The 22214-nt window shown below is 51.6% G+C and overlaps 1 protein-coding gene across 4 annotated transcripts; it reads right to left on the reverse strand.

The window, feature by feature from the left end:
• Positions 1–3377: 3377 nt before the first annotated feature.
• On the reverse strand, positions 3378–22009 carry KMT5A (lysine methyltransferase 5A). 4 transcript variants are annotated; one of them, XM_070475141.1, is made up of 8 exons: positions 21924–22009; positions 16458–16579; positions 15222–15378; positions 11863–12082; positions 11393–11480; positions 8537–8596; positions 6096–6286; positions 3378–5295 (listed from the first exon to the last, which is right to left on the reverse strand). In XM_070475141.1, the coding sequence occupies exons 1-8, from the start codon at positions 21931–21933 to the stop codon at positions 5085–5087; spliced, it is 1059 nt and encodes a 352-aa protein (XP_070331242.1). In that variant the 5' UTR covers positions 21934–22009; the 3' UTR covers positions 3378–5084. The 4 variants fall into 4 exon arrangements, with proteins under 4 accessions (XP_070331242.1, XP_070331243.1, XP_070331241.1 ...); XM_070475142.1 differs by lacking the exon at positions 21924–22009 and adding an exon at positions 16827–16907; XM_070475140.1 differs by lacking the exons at positions 16458–16579; positions 21924–22009 and adding an exon at positions 16827–17120.
• Positions 22010–22214: the final 205 nt, after the last annotated feature.

Consider the following 22214-nt stretch of genomic DNA (forward strand, 5'->3'; position numbering starts at 1 on the left):
CTGCGCAGGTCCACTGACATATGGATGTTTTTCTATAGTAAACACCGTGAAATTGAAAGTGAAAATCTCTTAGTTGTGTCCGACTCTTTGCGATTCCATGGACTCTGCAGTCCATGGAATTCTCCAGGCCAGAATACTACGTGGGTAGCGTTTCCCTTCTCCAGGGGATCTTCCTGACCCAGGAATCAAACTGGGGGTCTCCTGCATTGCAGGCGGATTCTTTACCAACTGAGCTATCAGGGAAGCCCAGTAAACACCATAGTACTGCACAATCTGCATATGTAGAGATATGTATGGTATATATACATATCTCCATATATGAGATGGTCGAATCTAGTTGGATCTGCATATATGGAGGAGGAATCTTGAATCCAGAGGGCTGACTATAAGCTATAGGTGGATTTTTTTTTTTAATTTTTATTTATTTTTTGGCCATACCACGTGGCACGGGAATCAGTGCTCTGACCAGGGATCAAACCCACACTCCTGCATTGGAAACTTGAAGTTTTAACCACTAGACCACTGGGACTATGGTGGTCTATAGTCCTATGCTTGGATTTTTTCAATGTGGGGAGACTGAGGGCCCGTAACTTCCTGCACTGTTCAAGGGCCAAATACACACACATATGTATATTATAAATATATAACACATGTATACATATATGAATATATATGGGGGACATGTATTTCATTGTATCTAAGTGATGCACCATTGTTTTGTGTGTTGCTGTGACAGAAAAAAAAAAACGCTACAACTGATAACATCAAGATGCTATTGACTTTAAGACTCACCCTGATTTCAGCAATGTTAAAATGTGAAAAAGAAGTAAATTTAGGCATCGATGAAATACAGTCCATAGAGAGCAGGAGACTACACTTTGCAAAGAAACTAATGAGCCTGCTGAACATATCCGGTGAGCCTGTCTTCTCAGTGAATAACACTGGCTTAGTGATCATTGTCTCGGTTCCTGCCTGGATTATCTCATTTATTTCTCTAACAACTTGAGGAGATGGAGACTAACTAATATTAATTGCCTAGTTTATGGATTTGGAAATGAAGACTCTGAGAGGTTCAAGTACCTTACATGAGATTGCATAGCTATGAAGTAACTGCCCAGGATGCTAATGCAGGCCTGATTCTAGATTCTTTTTCTTTTTCAATTATATGACTGCACCGGGTCTTAGCTGTGGCACACAAGATCTTTAGTTGCGGCATGCAAACTCTCAGTTGCAGCATATGGGATCTAGTTCCCTGACCAGGGCTCAACACTGGCCCCCTGCATTGGGTGTATGGAGTCTTAGCCGCTGGACCACCAGGGAAGTCCCCTCAGGCCCAGGTGCTTAGCTGTGAAGCTCTACGTACCCTGATTCTCCAAAAAGTGATATATTAATAATGAGCACAATTTACTGCACTTACATATGTTGCCTCACCTTATCCCTGTGAGGTGGGCATTACTATTGTTATTCACCCAAGCAGCTGCTAGTATGGTGGGGCTTAGGGGCTTGTCCAAGGCCGCAGCTGGAAGTGACAGAAGTAGGACTTGAACTCAAGTGCAAAGGTCAAAACCACTCTGCCTCCCAGAAGAAGTTGGCGACCTTCAAGTGTCTGGTCCAGAATGTGATTGCAACAGCACAGAGGCTTCTGACTCCTGGAACCCTGTATCATGGTGCACCCCTGACCAGGTGCTCCCCTCTTAATAGCAGGGAGGGAGGAGAAGATTTCTGCCCCTTGGAGGCGAGAACTGACTTGGGAAACAAATCTAACTTCAAACAAAACTGACTTCAGAATCACAGATGCTGGGATGTGGGCGTTCGAATTCCAGAAGGTAAGTTCTTGGAGCTGGGCCCAGTGTGACCACATTCAAGACAGACACAGTTGCTCCCACACTGCAGGCTTCTATCTCCAAACCCTGAGCCAGGAGAGCAGGCTTAGAAGCAGTTGTCTGCCAGTCAGTCCGGGGCACTTGTAAATACTGAATGATAGAAACCACTCAAGGGACTTGCCTGGTAGCCCAGAGCCTGGGACTCCACGTTCCCTGTGCAGGGGTCCCAGGTTTGAGCCCTGGTCGGGGAACTAGATCCTGCATGCCACAACTAAGACTCAGTGCAGCCAAATAAATATTTTTTAAAAACACCCCAAATTTTCATCTTAATAGCAGCTGATTCCTGAAGATTATCTTTGTGCAAATACTTTTATGTCCTAAACTCAGTCAATCCTCACAATCACCCTGATGCAAGCACCAGTATTGTCTCTATGTCATAGGGGAGGATAGTGGTGCCCAGAGAGGTTAGGTAACCCACCCAAGGTTACACAGCGGCTGAAACCTGAGGTTCGGTTCCAGGGCTGAGCACTTGGCTGCTAGGCCACACTGTCCCCTCTATGGTGAGCTAGTAGTATATGATATCAGAATCCTCAGGAAACCCCTGCAAGGCGGGTGGGCAGAGGCCTTTCCCAACGTGGACAGATTTCAGAGGGTAAGTGAATCGTTCAGGGCAGTGGCTGACAGATGCTGAAAGCCTATGCCCAGAATGGATCTTTCACCTGTAAACCAAGGACTCTGCCCTCAGTCCCAACCTGCCTCCAGTGGCTTGGGGCTGAAGGAACGCAGCCTCTCGGGGGTGGATTGTGGTATGCGGGTTAGGGATCAGGATCTGGGATACTTCCAGCACCAGACAGGCAAGATTGATGACTCTAGAGACGCCTACCTGAGAATCAAGTCTAGCACATTAGAGACAATGACAACAGCTAAAGTATAAGCTACATGCTCGGCACTCTTCTAAGGGGGCCGTGCGCTTCACTTTAATCTCCACAAGCAACCCCTGACCCCTTATGGTAAAAATGAAGAGATTGTCCCCTAGGACAGTCACCAAAACTGGTTAAGTGGCCCTTTTGTAAAAGAAATGGGGGACATCCCTCGTGGTCCAATAGTTATCTACCTGCCAATTCAGGGGACACAGGTTCAATCCCCAGTCTGGGAAGATTCCACATACTGAGGAGCAATTAAGCCCATGCGCCACAACTACTGAGCTCAAGTGCCCTAGAGCCTGTTCTCCGCAACAGAGAAGTCACTGCAATGAGAAGCCTGCGCACCACAACCAGAGTAGCCCCGCCTCATTGCAACTAGAGAAAGCCTGAGTACAGCAACAAAGACCCAATAGAACCAAAAATAAAAACAAACAAAAATGGGAATTCCCTGGTGGTCCAGTGGCTAGGACTCTCTGCTTTGACAGCTGAGGGCTCAGGTTCGACCCCTGGTTGGGGAACTAAGATCCCACAAGCCACATGGTACGGCCCAAAAAAGAAACAAAAAAATGCATCACCGTTTTCTACCGCTGCCTTGTGGGAAAAGAAACAGAATGACACAGGTAGCCTCGCCTGGCAATAAATATTTTAATTTTTGTTTCATTTTTATGATGACATAATTTTCAAGTTTATTTCCTTTTCTTAAATACAAAGCTAAACCACAAACAGGTACAACCAAGACATTTTATCTCACATTTACACACTCCCATCGGATCCTCCTCCAATTTGCTGACCACTGACCAGGCAAGTGTGGGCTTGGTGGGTGTGGGTGGGGGTGGGAAGGGGAAGACTTCTTAGGTAGCACCGTCATGAGGCCGGGGCTGGGGGGCATTGAAGTTGAGGACAGGTTCTTACGCCTGTCTCCATTCACATTTACCTGGGAGCGGGGGGGGGGTGGGGTGGGGTTGCGCCAGAGACCCCAGATCACAGCTCTGGAGCCCCAGGCCCCTGAACTACAAGTTGACAGAAAGTGGGAGTTGGTTCCCCCCTTCAGGAAGAAGCTACCCGCTACTCCTGCTGTCACAGTCAGGGTGAAAACTTGACCCTCAGCCATGATCCCTGGGCCTGCCAGCTCCCCTGCCCCTGGCAGCTGGGGTAGGGGCCCTGCCTCTTGGGGCTCGCTCTTTGGTTCATGGCTACAGCTTTACAGGAAGGACACCAGGTGGCCTGACACATGGAAGCCTTGACAGCAGGTCTGGAACTTTCAACCCAAGCACAATCAGGTTGGGGTTGAGGGGGTGGGGGATTGGGTAAGTAATTTCTGGTCCCACTACAAAACCTTAGATTTTTGATTAGAATAGTGTACCATCTCATATCTCTTCTACAGAAGCAAAACCAAGGGTGGAAAAAGAAAAAGCCGAACTAAAAACAACCCAAAACAAAAACGCAGCCACTTCACTCACTTCAAGACCTATATACATGTAAGTTGTCTTCTGTGGTTTTTTTTTTTTGTCTTTTGTGTTTTTTTAAATTTTTATTATTATTTTTTAAAATAAATTCAGTGTTCACATTTCTATAAAGAAACTAACCCAGTTTCGGGAAACCCTGCCCCTGCAAGGGCTAGGTAAGCAATGCTTGTCCCTGCCCACATCTCCTTTGATTCCCGCCCTGATGCTTTAAGGTGCCCGGAAAAGCGGCAGCTCGTGGAAGAGTAAATTGACGCCTGGCCCATGAGCCACTGGGTCAGTAAGCTTTCGAGAAAGCAGAGGGGAAGACTATCTTACTGTGAAACCTTTTTTTAAAAAATATTCATACACTTCAATGTGCGCCTGTCGAGATGTCAGGAAAAACAAGAGCTTGGGAACATCCCATCCAGGCTGTGGGGGAGGCAGTGTCTTCCTCGAGCCCACCTGGCACTAGGATGTTAGGTTGGGGGGGCAGGTATGTGGGGAGCGGGGGAAGAGAGTCCTGGCTCTTCATTTGGAGGCAGGTGCGTCGCCCGGCTTCCTAGTTCATGTTCGACTCTTTCCTCTAAAACCTGTGCTGAGTCTTGGACTGCATGCACGGGAAGCACAAACGTTCGACTTGTATGCAAAAAAGGTACAAAAACAACTAGAATATAAAAGTTTTGGTAATATAAGGCCATCTGTTCAAGTCCACCTTGGAAACCTGTAACAGATATTTAAATACTACAGTGAAAAGGCATCTTAATATACTTTTTTCTTAAAAACATCTGAAGTAATCTGCTAAGATTAAGTGTGTAAAAAAAAAAAAGAAATCAATTCCCTTTGAGGGCACTTTGTCCTTAGAAGAGGGGAGGGGAGGGGGCGGGGCCGTTGGGTTAATGCTTCAGCCAGGGGTAGGCTTCGATGGAAGCCCGGCTGCGGTCCCCATAGTCATACAGAAGCTCCTCCCCGGCCTCGATGTCACGGGAGGCGATGAGGATGAGGTGAGGCACGCCGTCGATGTCGTGCAGTTTGGTTTGGCAGTTCCCACATTTACTGTGATTGATCAGTCTTCCCAGGCGATTCGTCTCTCGGGTTGCATCCACGCTGGTGGGGAGGGAGGGCGACAGAGGATTAAATTGATAAAGAGGCTTTTGAACCCAGTCTGAATCAGGCTTGCTCTCAGCTCTGGTGGGATGATGGTGATTTATGGCCATATTTTTGGGAAAGCAATTCAACTCAAAAAATATATATATATATGTAACTTTAAGAGCCCAGAGGGGCGCTGGGTGTGGGGTATTTGGGTGGGGAAGTGTACATGGGAATGCAAAAGACTCTGTAGATGCACCAGAGATGACTGTGGAGTTCTGCATAATAAATAAATGAATAAAAATCAACTCTGTTGGTGAGGGTGGGGGAGAGGCTGTGCAGGGTCGTGGGGGCAGGCGGGATATATGGGAACCCTCTCTGCTTTCCACTCAGTTTTGCTGGGAATGTTAAAAAAGTACAGTCTATTAAAAAATAAGGTAAAACAACGATCACTGTTATTGTCGCACAGGGAACAGAGAAATCAGTGATCCCCAGAGCTGCTCTGGTCACGTGCCCCAGGAGGAAGGCCAGATGAGCCCCTCTGCAGGCTTGCACATGACTGGTCCACCACTTGGTGGCCGAGATTGCCTCCAGAACTGCTTCAATCCCCAGAATTAAAAAAGTGGTGTGTGTGTTGGGGGGGGGGGGGGGGGGGTGCGGAATTGAGGATAGGAAGAGCCATACTACAGCTTTGAAAAATGGCAGCAAGAACCAAGCAAGAAGCTAGAGCCAAAAGAAGAGTCAGGATGCCCTCGGTGGCCCTCTGTTGCACCTCTGCCAGGGTGGGGAAGAGCCACTTGAAGCCCCAGGGGACTTACCAGTAGGTTTTGCTCAGATACTGAAAATAGTACATGTAGCAGCCCGTGGAGGGGTCTTGGGCGTACAGAGCCTCCCGCTTCTTGGCGTCGGTGATCTCGATGAGGTCCCCGTGGTATTCCACCACAAACTCACCCCGGGAGAATTGCTTGGTGGCAATGACGCCCCTGCCTTTGCCGTCGATGAGGTCGATCTGTTGGGAGGTGCCGAGAGGGAGGGTTGGTTCATAAACAGCAACAAATGCCACCGTGTGTGGCCAGCAGCTTGCAATACATTCTTTGAACAGCCTTACTGCAGTAGCTCATAAAATCCACTCATTTCACACGCATGGTTTGAAGGGTATCATTCAGTATATTATTGTTTAGTCACTAAATCGTGTCCAGCTCTTTTGCGACCTCATGGACTATAGCCCGCCAGGCTCTTCTGTCCATGGGATTTCCCAGGCAAGAATACTGGAGTGGGTATCCATTTCCTACTCCAGGGGATGTTCCCGACCCAGGGATCAAACCTGTGTTTCCTGCACTGGCAGGCAGATTCTTTGCTACTGGGCCACTAGGGAAGCCCTTTCAGCATACACAGTTGTGCAACCATCACCAGAATCCACCACCCCAAAGAGCTCCCTTGTGTTCGTTTGCAAAGCACTGTTACGTGGGCTCCTGAAAGATCTGCTAGGTGGGTGCTGCCCCATTTTGCAGGTGAGAAAACCTGCAAAATTAGGGATTAGACAGGCAGAGTCATGTGTCCTTAGCCGCCAAGCTAGGAAATGATGTAGCACAGACTCAAAGCCACATCCTGGCCTACTCTTTAGGGGAACAGTAGGACTCAACATTCTGAGTCTCTTTTTTATTCCATAATGTACACACCTGGGTTTCTTCTCACTCTATTTTATTTATTTGTTTTGACCTCTTCCTGCACTCCATTAAATGGAGATGGAGGGTGCCTGCTTGAGAGGCCCAGAACTAAATTCAGATTCCCCTCAGTGGTAGGTGGAAACTGAAGCTTCCCATCCCCCGGGTCCTAGCCCAGACCCATCTGGCCACCACTGAGACTTCCTCCCCTCTCAGGCTCCCACTACATCTGAAATACACTAAAAGAATAGGGGGCGGCGCTAGTGGTAAAGAACCCATCTGCCAATGTAGAAGACATGACACCTGGGTTTGATCTCTGGATCAGGAAGATTCCATAAAGGAGGAAATGGCAACCCACTCCAGTATTTTTGCCTGGAGAATGCCATGGACAGAGGAGCATGGTGGGCCACAGTCCACAGGATCGCGAAGAGTTGGACACGGCTGAAGCAACTGAGCACGCAAGAGAAAAAGCAAATCTTCCTGGGCACTGCAATTTCCCAGGAAAATAGTACAGAAAAAACTAGCCTGTCCTTTTAAAAGTTTCCGCAAGTGTCATGCTAAATGAAAGAAGCCAGATACAACAGGCTACACATTTTATGACTCCACTTGTATGAAATGTCCAGAAGAGGCAAATCCACAGAGACAGAAAGCAGACTGGTTGTCAGGGGCTGAGGGCAGGGAACAGGAGTGGCTACTGGTGGGTCCGGGGTTTCCATTGGGAGGACTTTTAAAAGGGTTTTGGAACTAGATGGAGGGGACAGTTGCACAACTGTGAATGAAGAATGTACTTAATGCCACTGAATTGTACACTTAAAAGAACGGTTACGATGGTAAGTTACATATATGTGTATAAATTTCATTATGATTAAAAAGAAATATTTACTGGCTGTGTCAAATCTTAGTTGCAGCGCATGGGCTCAGAAGTTGTGGCACTTGGACTCAGCTGCCCTGTGGCAATGTGGGATCTTAGTTCCCTGACCAAGGATTGAACCCGAGTCCCCTGCACTGCCAGGAGGATTCTGAACCTGGACTGTGAGGGAAGTCTTTCATCATGCAAAGTTTCCTCAGGGGCCTCCGTGGTGGCACAGTGGGTAGGAATCCGCCTGCCAGTGCAGGAGACACAGGTTCAATCCCTGGTCTGGGAAGATCTCACAAAGGTGGAAAGGCAAACTAAGCAAACTAAGTCCATGTGCCGCGCTGCAACTCCTAAGCCTGTGCTCTAGAGCCCAGAAGCCTCAGCTACTGAAGCCTGCCTGCCCTGGAGCCCGTGCTCTGCAATGAGGAGCCCGAGCACCTCAACTAGAGCAGCCCCCTGAGCACCGCAGCTAGAGAAAAGTCTGCGCAGCAACGAAGACCCAGCACAGCCATAAATAAATAAAAAGTTTCCATGGCATAGCATCTCATTACATTTCCTCCAGGAGGCATTCCCTTAAGGGTACTTATAGTGTTCAGTCCCTTGACAGCTTGCAACAGTCTGCCTGGTCACAGCGACATCAGAGGGTTAAGGCAGCGTGGCCCCTACATGGGCCTCTGGACCAGGGAGGGTGCGATCTCACAGCCTCAGCCTCCACCCGGTGGGCCCTGCGGCCCCTTACCTTCATTCCTTCTTCCTTCCCACTTTCAATCAACTCATCTATTCTCTTCCTTTCTTCAGACTGGGTGGGGAGGGAAAGAAAAAAAGAAAAAACAAGAAGTGCGTCAGCATTCTCAACCAAGGCCGCTCTGGGAGTCCCGGCCGCCACAGGGTCCACTCATAGTCAGCCTCCATGGCATCGGTCCCCAGGGATGTCCAGGCCACCAAGCCCCATCCGTTCCTCACTGCCTGTCTAAGGTGGGCCGTTCACCACCTGGGGTTAGGTGGGCCAGGAGGGGGACGGGGCGGCTCGAGGGCAGAATGTGGCTTCAGGTTATGTTGTTTGACCCACACAGACTTTTACAAAACAACTAAATCGTGGACATCTAAAAATCAGGACTCCGACTGCATACAAAATTAGCCAGGGCTAAACTGATCAGAGGCTGCACCGCTTGGACAGGGGGTGTGTACCCACCCATCGACCATGTCTACCCTCTGTTCACCGTGGCATCTCCTGACCGAGAACAGCACCTGGACGTAGTGAGCCCTCGAGGCAACAGTGCCCCACCCCCACATGCACAGGCATAACCACCTTGTTAAATTAGTTACAAGTGTGCAGAAGTAGATGGGTGCAATCGTGGGAAAACTGAGATAGGTGGTGGGCAGTGGAGACAGTGACTTTCCTGCTGGGATGGAATGAGACAGAGGAGACGAGCTAGGGCCAGGCGAGACACCCTGAATGTGCAGACAAGGAGTCCATTTTACTCTGGGGGGGTTTGGGGGCACGCGAGCAACTAGCTCCAAGCGTCCTAAAGAGGATTGCAGCAGTAGTCGGTCCGGGGGGACCAAGGGCCTGGAAAGGGAGCAAGGTGTGAACCAGGGTGAAGGCAGAAAGGACTCGAGACGTGCCCAGCCAGAGTCAGCAGGCTGCTCTGCATGCCAGGCCCGGGGCTGGGCTGGGCTGGGAATGACGCGGCCAGGGCACTGCCAACACTGCAGTCCCTGCCCAGTGCGGGCTGTCACCCCACCCACGGCTGAGCCAACCAGAGAAGGGGCTCCCGCAGCAAAGCAACAAGGGGTTCAGGGCATCTCTCCAGGGCCCTATTTCCACCCTCTTGCCCTGGACTTGGACCTTGGACTGGGCCCCGCCTGCTCTGTCTTCAGTCACAACGAGGTGTCTTCGGGGCTCTTTGTTTCACCCCAGCTACCCACACCCCCTCCTAATGCCCTGTCTACCTGGGCCTCGGCTTTGGCTGGCCCAGAAGGGCAGTCAGGTCAGGACCGGCCTCACCGAAGAGGCCTGGCTGCCCCGCCTTCGGGCCTCACCTCTGCCAGCCAAAGCCCCACCAGCCTGGCCGGGGTGCCCACTCGATAGAGCCAACACAAACGGTGGTGGGCAGAGAGTGGCTCTCCCTGGCCCCTGGCTCTCCGTCCAGCCACAGAGTGGGCCTGATTGCCTGCAGACCAAGCCTTGGGGAACCACTGCCAGCTGCCTTCTGCTTGCCTGCGGTAGAATTCAGCACTCTGGCAACACACCCACTGCAGCCTCACTCTTCCAGACAGAAAAGCCCCGGGTTTTTGTTTTCTTTAATTAAAAAAGGCCAACTCAGGCTTCCCCCACCCTGCAGCCCACAGCGGCGCTGGGTGGACCCCCAGGTTCGCTGTGTGGGCTCTGCGGCTGCCGACCACGGCTGGGCGGTGTCCCGGGTGCTGGGGGCTGGCACCGCCTCGCCCTCTGCAGTGCTGTCTCTAGGCTGACCTCGCACAGCCTCCCACTGCAGGCAGACAGCTTGTAACAGCTTGTTCTTGGCTGAAAGACACTGCCTTTCTAAGGAAATACAGCCAGAGCTTCTCTCTGGGGGGAGAAAAATGACACCCTCCCCCCTTTTTAAAAAATGAAGTCCTGACAATTCAAAGGAGGAGACACAGAGATGCTGCCTCACCGTCTGTACAGCTACAGATTCAACATGCAAATGCCGAAGAGCCTGAGGGCTGAGAGGCCGGGGTCCCCCACCTCCCTGGTGGGGGTGGCAGTCCTGAGCGCTCCTCCCAAGCCTAGAAGTTGCTCTGCTGCCCCTGGGTGGGAGGGGGGATGGCCGGGCCACACCCTGGGTTTCCCTAACAGAAAGGCAATAACCACACCTCACTGCATCAAATATTGATCAACCGCGCACAGCTCAGCACTCTGCAAACGCGGCGGGCGGGGGCCTTGCAGCCCAGTCGGCCTCCCTGCCTGGTTTTCGCAGGTTCTCTGGCTGCGTGGGGAAGACCAGAGAGGAGCCCCGGGTAAAGACAACACGGGGGAAGCAATGGTGACAAGGGTTAACAGGTGCTCACTGCAGCCCCGGCACGGTTCTAAGTGTTCCATGCACATTCACTAACGTGCGTTACCCTCCCAACCACCGCACAGGGCTCGACTACATCATCCCATTTCACAGATGATACAGCAGAGAGGCACAGGGCAGTTAAGCCCTGAGGTCACACAACCAGAAAATAGTTCCCAAGCCAGTGCTCTTCATCATCTCAAGACATGAAACCTCTGGAGAGCAGACAAACACGCCTCTAAGAGAGCATGCAGCCCACCACACAGTCTCAGGCTCCGATGGCCCTGCCACAGCCCCTTTCCTTGGAGGTCCTGGCTTTCCATGCCCCACATTACAGGCGACAAGGCTCCTTCACAGAGGCATCTTATCTAAGCACCACAGTGACCCAAGGGAGTTATGACGACCGCCATTAGACCCAGGAGGACACTGGGGCCACAGGGGCCAAGAGACTTCTCCCGTGATGATGCAAAGACACTCAGGTGGGTAGGCAGCGAACACAGACCACGGGGCCACCCTAACCCTTTGCAAACCGGGACTGAAACATGTGACCCCACCTGCAGCTCAGCCTTGCTCTTCCTGGAGCTCCTTCGCACAGGGTAGAAATCTGTGAGCTTGCGATTCTGCTGGGTTTTCCCTTGAGCTCTGGGGTGGGAAAGGAAGAGGAGGGACCAAGTGTTAGCGCTGAGACCATGTTCACGGCCAGGAGGCATGTGACCCTTTAGGAGCAGGCTCCTTGGAAATCGGGTCACTTAAAACAACTTTGTCCACTGCAGCCCGGGGTCACTTCGGCTCAGCTGCCCACGGCAGCCTCAGAAAGAGTGCCAAAGGCAGGCTGCCTACTCTAAGCAGGGTGGGGGGCTCTGGACCAGAGGCAGACCAGGATGCGGTCAAGTAATGGTATCCCTGGTGCTGTCTTGGGAATCTGAGCCTTAACAGCTCAAGGGCCTGAGAGGGTGGACGGCCTCCTCCCAGCTGGTACCAGGCAGGTCGCCCTGTGTGAGGAGTGGCTCCAAGAAGCACTTACTTTTTCCTGGGGGCCTGTTTGGCCCTGATGGGCTTTTTCAGGGCCTGCTTGGCAGCGGCTGCATTGGGAGTATCACAAGACGAGGTCGGGGTTTTGGGAGGTTCTGCAGCTTCAGATTTTTGGTTTGGAAAAGGTGCCAGGGGACCTCTCCTGGCGTCTTTGATCTTCTGTTCCTCGGCCTTCATGGAGCTTCGTATTGCATTCCCAGAGTTTCTTTTCTCTGTAAGCAGAGGGTGGGAAGAGACAGGCTGACTCTGGACCTGACATCTCCCACTTTTCCAGCCCTTGGCTGCTTGCTAAAACAGGCTCAGGGAGGAGATGGGGGGCGGGGGGGGGAATTGAGGGGTGGGGACGTGTTGGGCAGTAGTGCCCCTGGACTATTAAGCCTGGTGTCCACTAACCAGTATCTTGGGGAAAAGATCTGGCTTTACTTTTTGACCCAGACACTAGGCAGAGCTTTTGGTCTCTGCATCTTTTTTTTTCCCTCCCCCTTTTCCAGCTTTGTTGAGGTATGATTGATCAATACAATTATAAGATATTTGAAGTGTTAGACCACGATGAGTTGATAGATATATATTGTGATTGGATTCCACTCTTGTGATTAATCAACCCATCAGGTCGTCTGCATCTTGAGAGGAAAAGCCTCTGAAGCAGAAGTACCACAGCCAGCAACACTGACGTGAGGGCTCCATCAGTGGCTTTTGAGGAAATGGGCTCCAGGGGGAAAAGCTCAGTTCCTACAGAGGGGGGCAGCATTGCTGGGTGGAAGTAAGGCGATAAAGCTGAACCTCTCCCCAACAAAGGCCTCTTCCCCAAGGGCTAGCCCCCTGGCATGATTCATTTCAGATTCTTTTTTTTTTTAATTCCCTCTTCTAACAGGGTCGAAGCACAGCATTCACAGTGGTTCTCAGCATGGTGCCCCAATACCAGTTCAGTTTGTTGTGTGGGACATCGCCAATGACTTGTTACTAAAAATACTCATGGAGCACCAGTATTGAACTGTTTTTTTTTTTTCCCCATAAAATTTTTTTACTTTTTAAAAATAAATAATACATTGCTGGTGGGAATGCAAAATGGTGCAATCACTTTGCAAAAGAGTTTGGCAGTCTTCAAAATGTTAGACATAGAGTTATCATCTGACTCAGCAGTTCTAGTTCTAGGCATTTATCAGGAGAATTAAAAACATATGTCTACATAAAAACCTATATATGAATGCCCGCAGAAGCTTATTCATAAGAGCTAAAAAGTAAAAACAACTCTAATGTCCATCAACTGACGAATGGGTAAGTAAAATGTGGTCTATCCACATGATGGAATATTATTCAGCCACAGAAAGGAATGAAGTACTGACACAGGCTACAACATGTATGAACCTTGAAAATATTATAAGATACAAGAGAACAGAGTACAAGAGACCAGACACAAAAGGCCACATATTTTATGACTCCATTTATATGAAATGTCCAGCGCAGGCAAATCCAGAGATGGAAAACAGATAGTGATTGCCTAGGGCTGGGAGAAGGTAGAAATGGGGAATGACTGTGAATAGGTACAGGATTTCTTTTTGGGGTGATGGAAATGTACTGGAGTTTGACAGAGGTGATGGCTGCACAAATCTGTGAGTATACTTAAAACCAGTGAATTGTGCCCTTTAAAATGGTGAACATCAGGATATCTGAATTACAGTTCAACAAGCTAAAGAGAAAAATAAATACATCAACAGCCATCCGGACCATTCTCCAGATGGTCTGGACACAGACAGACAGACAGAGCTCCCTGACACAGTCTTGAGTGGAATAAGAGGGACTTAAGGCCAAAATGTCGGGCACAGCCTTAGGAGTGGGTGGTGTTCATGAACATCAGCTGTCACATGAGTCTGCGTCAAGGCAGGAAAAAGGTCGAGAATCACGGATACACGCCCAGTCTGTGGGGGTCTCCTCCAGTGTGCATCCAGCCCCCAGTTTCGACTGTCACGATGTAGTAACACTTCGAGTCAAATAAGCTAACTTGTGCCCCATGTCACCATTCAGGACAGTCTACATCCCGCCCCATCCCAGAAGGGATGTGAGGCTGGCTCACTGCATCTAGAGAGGCCCTTCCCAAGTCTCCGTGTGGTTAGTGCTGGCCTCAGTGCAGCGGAAGCAGGGATGCAGAGAGGAGCAGGCTGTGGTGCTTCCGGTCCAGTGGAAAATGGGCTGACAGTACGGAGCACTCACAAAGTCCCCCTCCCTTTTCTTTTGGCTGTGCCACGAGGCTTGTAGGATCTTAGTTCCCCAACCAGGGATTGAACCTTCTCCCCTGGCAGTAAAAGCACAGAATCCTAACCACTGGACCACCAGGAAACTCGCTCACAAAGGCCTTTTGCACCCATGCTTTCACTGGTCTTCAGGCAGGACTCCTCTCTCCCACTGTACAGATGAAAAACTGAGGCTCAAAAAACCATAGCAACATGCCTGTGACCCTTCCTTTCATAAATGGCAGAGCTAGGATTAGAACCTGAGTCCATCTGAAATAACATCACCAAGGGGAATGAGGCTGAGGGCTGGCTCCTGCCCCTGGTTCTCAGATCTGGACCAGAGGTTGGGCTACCCCATCCCTTTAGGGCACTTTTTGTTAACAAATACAAAGCTTCCTCGTACAGAGCTGCTGGAGCAGCTGGTAGCTGCCGTTTCTTTAAGGCAAGTTTTAGAGCACAGTAACTGGGGAAAGTTCACCACCAGCCCCCATCCCCACCCCACTACCGCAACTTTAAAAGGGAATATTTGGATTACAGCAAAATTTCCAACAGGTTTCAGCATGTTTTGCTGGGCCAGACAGAACTTTCAATAACCGTCTATTTTCTTGCTCAGCATTTTAACTCTAAATCTCATTCTGGAGTACACTGCTTCAGAGAGTAACACTGAACACTTTAGTGGAAAGAACTTTTAGAACTGAGGTCAAGGCCAGCTCATAAAAGAGAAGGAAGTCAGTTCCTTAGGTTCACACGACTCAGCTGCAGTACAAGTGCCTAGTCTGGACACCCCAGACTCATCATTTCTGTACTTTTAGCGCCTGTGAACCTCTCGAACGACATGCCAGCTGCCTTATTTTGGCAACTTGGCAAGAAAACCAAGCTTGAAGGACATGCTAACTCTTGTAAAAACAGGGAGAACCTGTTAGACCAACAGGGCACACGCCCTGAAACAGGCGGCTCTATTCCCCCCCGTGTCTATGTTTCTTAGCAGCAAGACAGGACATGATTCAAAGTTTTCAAACTTCGGCTTGAAAAGACTGGATAAGGAAACCTAGCACATATACATTATTACTGAGGATGCAACCCGGCCAGCAGTGGTTAGAAGAGGGCCATTTCAGAGGCTTACCGTCGCGTTTCCTGTAGATTCCGGCTAATGGCTTCCCCTGGCATTTGACTTCGTATTGTGCAACTGAGTTCTCTTCCTGAAGGGGGGAACGCATTCCAGAGCATTTGTTCGGGCTCATGTAGGTATAGATCTTTGATTGCCCGGTAAATACATTCTCCTAAAACGACAAATGCATATTCTGAAAGAGGCTTGAAGAAGAAGAAGATCTTACAACATTTAGACGGAGAAGGGGCAACCGAAATCCAAAAGACAAAAACATGGTTCAAAAAACTGGGTTACTAGGGGAAGCCTAGTAATGGAAGGTTTAGAATCCCCCAGGTCCAAGTTGGTCTCTAATTCCAGTCTGTTAAGGAGGGCAGGGGGGACATCTGGCCAGCGAGGAGAACCAGCTGTCCACAAAGATCCGCAGAAGGAGGCAACCTACCAGTTACAAGGAGGTTAGAGTGACCAGGGCAAACGAGGCCAGAATTGGAAGGGCTGGCCTCTGCGCAGCAGCTGACTGCTCTGGCAGGAGCTGCAGGAACTCCAGCACAGACAGGCCTCAGGGAACCTGAATAACCACTTCTTGGACCTGAGGTCAGCTGGTAGGACTTGCCATGACTGTCTGAGCCTTCTATGCGCACAAGCCCGGCCCCTCTCAAATCGTGCAGTCCCAAGACTGCGGGACTGGGCTGCGGCTGGGGAAATTCTCTCAGGCTAACTAGGCGGGTGCGGAGCTCAGGAGACCAACGCATTTAGGGCGGTTATTCTACTGCGGTGGGCAGGCCGGTGGGGCGGTACGGGTCACTGCTGGTGTCTCTGGGTGTGGGGCCTCTCCTCTGAGCAAGCACAGACGGGAGGAGGGCTTTCCCAGAAACACTGCTGGGCCTTTCTGCCTGGTGAGCCATTCACCAAGTCAGCGAAGACCTGTGACCTCCCCGAGGGCCCCGGGCAGGCCCCGCACACTCTGGGAAGGCGCAGCCGCCACCGGGATGGCCGGGTCTCGGGGTGTGGAAATGCCATAAAGACACAAACTTTTCCGAAGTCGGAGCTTGCCAGGGTCATGGCGGAGCGAGTGGGGACGCCACTCCCAGGCAGGCAGCAGAAAAGGAAGCTGCCCGGCCGGGCGCCCCGCCCGCACCCCCGCCCCAGGGCCGCGGGCGCGCCCACGTGCTCTCGGAGCTGGGCCCGCGGGGGCGCCCGGCCGCACGGCCCCTGGGGGCGCGCCGAGCGAGTGCGGGAAGGGTGCCTGCTTACCCCGTTGGTGCGGGGCCTCCCCGGGCCCCTCCGCTCCACCATCTCCGGGCCCGGGGCCGTCGCTGCCACCGCCGCCGCCGCCGCCGCCACCTCCACCGCGCGGGGCTTGGACATCTTCCTGCCTGGAGAGGGGGACCCGGGGGAAGCGGGGGAGGGGGCGCTCAGGGCGCGGCGGGGCGGGGAGCGGGGCCGCCCGGGCCGGGCGCCGCGGCGGCGCCTCCCGCCGCAGCCATGTTCCGAGGGCCCGGCGGCGGTGGGCCGGCCGGCTGGGCCGGGCCGGGCCGGGGCCCGCGTCGCCCTCCCGCCGCCCGGCCCGGCCGGGCCCCGCGCGCCGCCCGCCCCCCGCGCGGCCGGGCCCGCCACACCCACCTGCAGCCCGGCCAGGCCCATGGCGGCGCGCCCCTCGCCCTCGCCGCCGCGGCCCGGCCACCAGCGCTGCCGCTGCCGCTGCTGCTGCTGCTGCCGCCGCCACCAGCGCCGCCGCGGCGCCCCGGGGAAGGGCCGGCGGCGCCCCACGGCGCCCCCTTCCCCCATGGCCTGCGAGGCAGCGCCCGGCACCCGCGCGCCGCGGCAGCCCCGGCCGGCCCGGGACCGAGGACGCAGGGAGGGAGGCGCTGGCGGCGCGTCCTCCGCTGCCCGCCCGCTCGCCGCCGCCGCCGCCCACCGTCCGCTCCCGGCCGGGGAGGGGGCTGGCAGGGGCGGCGCTGAGAAGCTCCTCCGGAGGGAGGGAGGGAGCGAAGGAGGGCGGGCCCACGGCCCCGACGAATCCCAACTCGGGCGCGCCCCCTCTCGCGCGTCCTCAGCCACTCGGGAAGGAAGGGGTGGGAAACATGATAATGACAGCCCGGGCTCTCGGCCGCCCGGGCTCCCACTCTCGCTGGCTCCACGGATATTTCGGGAGACCCGTCCGTGCCAGGCGCAGCGGGCATCGGTGAACGAGAGCCCTCCTGTGTGCCTGAGCCTGTGCTCACGGAGCGTTTTCGTGGGCATTTAACCTTCCCGGCAAGCCCCTGGGAGCCAGGTCCTGCGGCTAACCCGTTTATGATGGGGATGCTGAGGCTCCAGGGAGATGCAGGGGCTTGTCCAGAGCCACAGAACTAGAAAGTGATCAGGTCAGATGTCAAGCCCAGGCGGGCTGCACCTGATCCGTACGGTCCCTGGGGAGATGGAGCCGGGAATTATAATAGCATGTTTGCTAGGCGCTTCTCTTGCATACCTTGTCATTCAAACCTCCCAGCAGCCCTTTGAAGGTAGAAACATTACTTTCACTTCCACAGACAGGGAAAACCACTTCAGAGAAGTGAGGAGCTTGGCCAAGTTCTCAGAACTAGAACTAGATTTCCAGGCCAACAGACCCCAGAGCCTACACTCCTAGCCACTAACTTACCAGTTATAGAAATAGGTAGGGAGGAGCTAATGGTGTTGCAGAAGGCTTATTAGCAGGTCACCCAAGTGTCCTGTCCCCCCATGAGAAATGTCCTAGGAGGCAGGGGTTCCAGGCACTGTGGTATCTCAGGGTAGATCACTGCCCTGAGCCACTGTGCTGTAGCCATTAGGGTTTGAGGGCTCACAGCCAACAAAGAGTTGCTGTATTTGTGCAAAGTCATAGATGCAAACAAGCATCTCAGAGCATCCATCCTTGGGTTATGGCCTGGGAGACAAAGATTGGGTATCTCCCCCTGCATCTGCCCCAGAGGTGCTTTGTGACAAAGGCCAAGTCCCTTCCCCAGCCTGGGCTGCAGCATCCTCATGGATAAAAACCAAGATCAATGAATTCCACAACCTACCGAGGGCACCTTCCAACACCCACATAAACAAATGGCTGTCACTTTAAGTAGCTGCCTCCTCCTCCTCTTAGAAGGGATAAGACGGTGGATTAAATGGTAATGGTAAGACACTGCTCAGGACACAGCCTCCCAAATCAGCTCATGCTTTAGAATCCTTCACAGCACAGCTGGGCAAGTCCCTCCATCCCCACCCAACCACTAATTCCAGAAGGATAGGGTACTCTGCCCACTTGAATATCCAAGAGACTATGCAGAGACAGGATTCCCAAGGGACACTGGGACACCCAGGTTGAGCCATTTGAAACAGTGTCTGTTACCTCTGCAGGGCAGAGAAGGTTTGTAGTTTGTTACCAAACAATCAGGGGGATCTTGGTTTGGAGGCTAGAAACAGTTGCCCAAGTCACCTTGTCCATTTCTCATACTGTTTTCACTCCCCTACCCCACACACATACCCATGGCTACATCTTCCTCTATTTTAGCGCACAGATGCAGAGGATACACTAAAATACAAGTCTAGCGCCCATTCCTCTCAACTCTGCAGCTCCAGTAGCTAGAAAACGTAGTACAAATCATTCAGTAAAGTTTTAGAACAGTTTCTTTTCTCTGTCGTGAGGTTCCTATATGCATAACAAATACATATACCCAGTCACAGAAATAAAAACTCTTAATGGTGCCCAGGATCTCACAGAAATAGAATTCATCACCAGTGATACTAATCGCTAACATTTAGTGAATGTTTGAAAGTGTTAGTCACTCAGTCCTGTCTTACTCTTTGAGACCCCATGGACTATAGCCTGCCAGGCTCCTCTGTCCATGGGATTCTCCAGGCAAGAATACTGGAGTGGGTTGCCATTTGCTTCTCCAGGGGATCTTTCTGACCCAGGGATGTAGAAATTGAGGCTTCAGGAAGATAAATCACTTGCCTAAGGGTTATGTGACTAAGATACTGATAAATATGAAGATGCTTTAGCATAAAAAAATGTATACTGCTGTTCTCAAACTCAAGACACTAAAATACTAATTCATTCATTTGACAAGCATTTATTCATTACCTACTGTGTTCCAGGCCCTTTGCTAAAGACACAACAATGAACACAGAGATAGGGCACAGTGAGGCCAGAGGGGTGGGAAGGCTGCTATAGGATATAGTGAGGACTGTGGATTTCCTCCTAAGAGCAAGAGGGTATGGTTAGAGATGGGAGGAGTGGTGAGAAGCACATGACGAAAATCTATGTTCTTGGGGACCACTCTAGCTCCATTGTGACTGGAGACGGTCACAGTGGAAAGAGGGAGGAGACCAAGTAGGAGGCCATCTGATAGATGGACAGATCTTACCCAAACGGATACCCTTGAGGCTGTAAATATTTATATGATTGTAGAATTTCTAAACCAGAGAGGAGTTGCCAGATATCTGAACATTATGTTCATGTGACTTAGCAGGGCTCTCAAAGTGAGCTGTAAGTAGCTGCAAGCTGTGCACAAAGACTGCTTTTCTAGAAGAAAAAAACTGACCCTTCATTTGAAGTACTGTAAATAATTCGATATCTGATGATACTAAATGCCCAATTTAATGGTTTGCAAGAATAATGAAGCCTAAGAAATAAATAACTACAAATGTGGTGGGGGTCAGGTGACTCAGTGAGAATCACTGACCATACATTACAAAGGTGATTCATAAGCCTGTTATGCTAGAAGCTGGGAACTCTCCTCTTCACTTTGGCTAAATAAGAGAGGTAGAGGGGCTTCCCCGGTGGCCCAGTAGTTAAGACTTTGCCGTCCAATGCAGGGGGTGGGGAGCTAAGATCCCATGTGCCTCCAGGCCAAAAAACCAAAACATAAAACAGAAGCAACACTGTAACAAAGTCAATAAAGACTAAAAACAGTCCATGTCAAAAAAAATTTTTTTTAAATAAGGGAGGTAAAGTGGAACAAGCAAAGACACAGAATGGCTAGAGTATGTCCAGTGACTTTGGCCTTCAGCTTCCACCTCTGAAAAATGAAAATAACAGTTTGTAAAGATTAACTGACATAACAAAGTACCTGGCTCTCGGTGATTATTATTATTAACCGTTATTAAGTATTTATTTCAATGGCCAAGAGGTTCACTTTGTTTCCCCCTACAGATTAATTTAAGCAAACTATTTTTAAAATGCACTACTGTTAAAATAGGTAGTTTAAATGATTTTGGTGTGATGGGAAAAATTAAAGGGGCTTCCCTGGTGGCTCAGCCGGTTAAGAGTCTGCTTGCAATGCAGGAGACCCGGGTTCAATCCCTGGGTTGGGAAGATCCCCTGGAGAAGGAACTGGCAACCCACTCAAGTATTCTTGCCTGGAGAATTCCATGGACAGAGGAGCCTGGTGGGCTACAGTCCAAGGGGCCACAAAGAGTCAGACACAACTGAGTGACTTTCACTTTCATAGTTTTATTCAGATTTGTCAGATAAACTAGCCAGATATTATTAAATATACTTTTAGATGCTTAACACTTTCCTGAAGAATAATATTTGAGGCATCTTACTATTCTCTGTGGACTGGGTTATGAAGCTCTTTAACTTGAAGTTCACTATGCCTTATTTCTTAATCAAAACCTAGGTAAGTCTTGTTCCCAAAGACCCTAAAGGGATGCTACGAGAAGAAATGATGCAACTGGGTGCAGGGACTGAAAACAAAGAAGCCCAATAAATATTTGCTGAATGAATCCTTATTTTGTTCATTATGATCGCTATGGGGAGCCTGGGCTTCCCCAGTGGCTCAGACGGTAAAGATCTGCCTGCATGGTGCATTAGGCAAATTCCTACTAACGTGTAATACCTTGGGAATTTTGAGAAATATGTAAAACCTCGACTTATTTCTTTTACACAGTAATTTCAAGTGGACCGTCACGCTCAAGTTTTTGCATGAAGGAGACACAGCGGCTGGAAACGACCAGCGGTTAGAGATCACTTTGCCGCATAATATGGGTCTGTCCTGACAGCAAACTAATTGTGCGAAGAACTTCAGGCAGAGACATAGATTCCCTCGCGGCTGCACAACCCCACCCAAGCCATCTCCCGTGGGCAGGAGCCCTGATCAGCTGCGGCGCCAAGGGCCGCCCCGGGAGGTGTCAGGGGACCTGTCTTACCCCAAAGTGAGCCAGCGGGGCCCGTCCCCGCCCCGGCGGCGCAGAGCTGACTCAGGGCGTGGAAAGGGAAAGGAAGGCGCCTGCCGCGGTGTCCACTCGGACGCGCTCCCCACCAAGTAGGGTACCGATCTGTGCCCTCGCCTCGGGATCACCTCCTTTCCAAATCAGAGAGAGCCCCTAAGCAAGCGAAGCCTCGCCCTCCCCCTCTTTTGTATCAATGACAACCATTCCCTTGAGGTGCTAGGAGCTTTAGTTTCCAAACAGCTTTGACATATGGCCCCGTTGCCTCTCGAGAGGCAGGTCACCAAGTGCCCACACTTTAAAAAGGGGAAACCGAAGTACGGGAGTGGGAGGGGTTTCTGGGGGCTTCGGGAGCGAGGGTGGGTAAGAGGTGAGAAACGTTCCGCAGCCCCTCCCCCCGCAACCTTACTAGTCCCCGCGCTCCTTCCGAGCAGCCGGCGGGAGAGCGCCTTCCCCCCGCCGCTCCCGCCACTTCGGTGTCGCCTGCAGTGCGACCCCCAACCCAGCAGCCCCGGCGCTGGCCACCGGGGCCAATACCTCTAGCCATGGCCCTGCTCTGTCACCGCCTAGGATCTCCCGGGAAACGCAGCTTTCGAAAAAAGTTGCAACGACTGTAGCCAACTGCTCCGCAGGGTCCCGGCTGATGCCCTGATTGGCGCTGCTGCCCGTCTCTCTCCAGGCTGCCCGCCGTGATAGGCAAACTCTGGAGGGAAAGCCCGCCCTTTTCCCCGCCTCCCTGGCGGGGGCGGGGCGAGCGGCCTCACTTTCTACAAACGCTTTCGGGACAGGTCTCAGCGGAGGAGGAGGGAGGGGAGTTTAAATTTTACC

This window comes from Odocoileus virginianus, chromosome 12 (assembly GCF_023699985.2).
Source record: "Odocoileus virginianus isolate 20LAN1187 ecotype Illinois chromosome 12, Ovbor_1.2, whole genome shotgun sequence".
NCBI classification, from domain to species: Eukaryota; Metazoa; Chordata; class Mammalia; order Artiodactyla; family Cervidae; genus Odocoileus; species Odocoileus virginianus.